Source organism: Saccopteryx leptura, chromosome 2 (genome assembly GCF_036850995.1).
Source record: "Saccopteryx leptura isolate mSacLep1 chromosome 2, mSacLep1_pri_phased_curated, whole genome shotgun sequence".
Classification (NCBI taxonomy): Eukaryota; Metazoa; Chordata; class Mammalia; order Chiroptera; family Emballonuridae; genus Saccopteryx; species Saccopteryx leptura.
This window is the reverse complement of record NC_089504.1, coordinates 13,152,857-13,155,549: the sequence shown is the minus strand read 5'-3', so window position 1 is coordinate 13,155,549 and position 2,693 is coordinate 13,152,857. Positions and strand designations below refer to the sequence as shown.

Here is a 2,693-nt window from a genome sequence, read left to right as displayed (position 1 = left end):
GCACAGTTATGTACCTGAAACATTTGTGTCATTTATGTTTCTATTTCCTAAAATCTAAAATAGTTGAAAGAACACATATTTTTAGTGCAGCTGTGAAGAGGTCTTAGACTCTGGGAATGTAGACTGATGTGTGGATTTAATTAGAAAATGTAGGTAAAGCCCTCAGCCCAGTACTCAAATGTTCACCAAAGTGTTCAGCATTATGACGAAAGGTATTTTGAAGACAATTCTGGTTTAATAGCTACTCAGAAATCAAGTGGCTTTAAATGGCCACCCTTTTCCAAAGTGTCCATGAGTTCACAGCTGTGGGTCATTACAGAACTGTGACAATGCTCCAACAACAATGTCAACTCTGCACTAGAGCTTTTTTTCTTTTTTGGAGAGTGATGAGGACAAGAATGTCAGAGAGAGAGAGAGAGAGAGAGAGAGAGGGAAAAGGGGAGAGATGAGAAGCATCAACTCTTACTTGCCTCATTTAGTTGTGTATTGATTGCTTCTCCTAATTTGGCTTCAAGCTAGTAACCTTGGGCCAAAGTCAGCAACATTGGGATGACATTGACAACCCGCACTCAAGCTGACAAGCTGGACCTCAAGCTGAGAAGCCCGCATTTTAGCTGGTGACCTTGGGGTTTCAAACCAGGAACGTCAGCGTTTTGGTGGATGCTTTATTCACTCCACCTCCACTGATCAGGCTGGAGTCTCAAGTTTTTTAAGGTAGAAGCAACTGAAATCAGCATTGGGAGAACAATTCTATTTCTGCCACAGTGAGTCAGTGTGGTGGGGCTCTGGCCTGGGGGAGAAATGATCCCTCCATGCCCATCACGGTCTAACCTCACAGAAGTGGGGACCTTGCTCATCATGTTCACTACTCCATCTCCGTCCTTAGTGCCTCAAGACACAGACTCAATATCAGTAAACTATGGTTGAATGAAACAGTGAACATTGTATCACTTTTGTGTAAGGAAGTCTTGTTGGTTGCGTTAGGAGTGTGATGTTTTCCTGGATCCTCACTGGGATAGAGCGAACATATTTTCAACCACAGGTGTGAGAAATTAATAGGAGGGTAGTTAAAAATTCCTGGTTTTCCTGGAGAATTACAGTGTGAGACATGATGACTCTGGGCATCCTTTCCAGGTTGCTGAGAGTCCCAAACTTCCTCCCTTCCCAGCAGACAGGAAGCAGCATGGGGCCCGAGAACCAGAGCAGTGTGTCCGAGTTCCTCCTCCTCGGGCTCCCCATACGGCCAGGGCAGCAGCGCGGGTTCTTCACCCTGTTCCTGGGCATGTACCTGACCACGGTGCTGGGCAACCTGCTCATCATCCTGCTCATCAGGCTGGACTCCCGCCTGCACACGCCCATGTACTTCTTTCTCAGTCACTTGGCCTTCTCTGACATTTCTCTGTCATCCGTCACTGTCCCGAAGATGCTCACGAACATGCAGACTCGGCAACAATCCATCCCCTATGTGGGATGCATTGCTCAGATGTATTTTTTTATGTGTTTTGCTGGTCTTGACAATTTCCTTCTGGCAGTGATGGCATATGACAGGTACGTGGCCATCTGTCACCCTCTACACTACACCACCATCATGAGGGAGGGGCTGTGTGTGCTGCTGGTCGCTGGCTCCTGGATTTTGTCCTGTGTCAATGCCCTGTTGCACATCCTCCTCTCAGTCCGACTGTCCTTCTGTGCTGACAGCACCATCAGCCACTTCTTCTGTGAACTCACTGCGCTCCTGAAGCTGAGCTGCTCTGACATCTCCCTCAATGAGCTGGTCATCTTCACCGTGGGAGGAACGCTTTACTTCCTGCCTTTGTGTATTGTTTTGGGCTCATATGTCCGAATAGGCACCATCATTCTGAGGGTCCCCTCCACTAAGGGACTCTATAAAGCCTTTTCTACCTGTGGCTCCCATCTCCTTGTAGTGTCCTTATACTATGGGACACTCGCAGGTGTTTACTTTTTCTCCTCCTCATGGGATTCCAAACACATCACTGCTTCGGTCATGTACACGGTAGTTACCCCCATGCTGAACCCCTTCATCTACAGCCTGAGGAACAGAGACATCAAACAGGCCTTGGAAATGTGTGTCAACAGGGTTAACATCTTTAAGTGGCAATAACTGAATTCTCTTATTGCATTCAGGAGCAAGTGAGATATAGCTCCTAAAGTTATTGTATGGTTGTCATCTCCATATAACTTCAATAGATGCATTCTTTTGTCACTTGTAAGTGTTGTTATTGTGTTTACTACAAGTTTGCTGCCTTGATTGTTAATAGTTCTTCACTGTTGAATGATATTGTCTTCCCTGTTCATCAACTTTTAAAAGATGTAAGCAAAATCTTATGCAAAACATGATGCATAATTGTGGGTTTGTCATTTTGTCCTTTGAGAGATGATCTTTTGCTCATAATTTCTTTTTTGCTACATTAAGGGGACACACTGATTTAGTGTTGTAATTTGCTGCTAGTGCAATTTATTTTTGAATTTATTCTTCTACTCTGGCTTTTGTTGAATCCAAGCTACTTGTGAGTATGACTTCCCAGCTCATACTCAGTGACATTATGATGTTCGACTGAATCAGCCATGAAAAGAATAATTATGCTATGAAATTGCACATGTGCTACAAACCAGGCTTTTAAAAAAAATGCGAGATATGTTCCAATATTCATTAGCAATATACCACTGAGTTC

The 2,693-nt window shown here is 44.4% G+C and overlaps 1 protein-coding gene across 1 annotated transcript; it reads left to right on the top strand.

Annotated features, from left to right (window-relative positions):
- Window positions 1-1,183: 1,183 nt before the first annotated feature.
- LOC136392920 (olfactory receptor 1J4-like) lies at window positions 1,184-2,122 on the top strand. The gene has a single exon (XM_066365600.1). The coding sequence runs from the start codon at window positions 1,184-1,186 to the stop codon at window positions 2,120-2,122; it is 939 nt and encodes a 312-aa protein (XP_066221697.1).
- The last annotated feature ends 571 nt before the right edge of the window (window positions 2,123-2,693 follow it).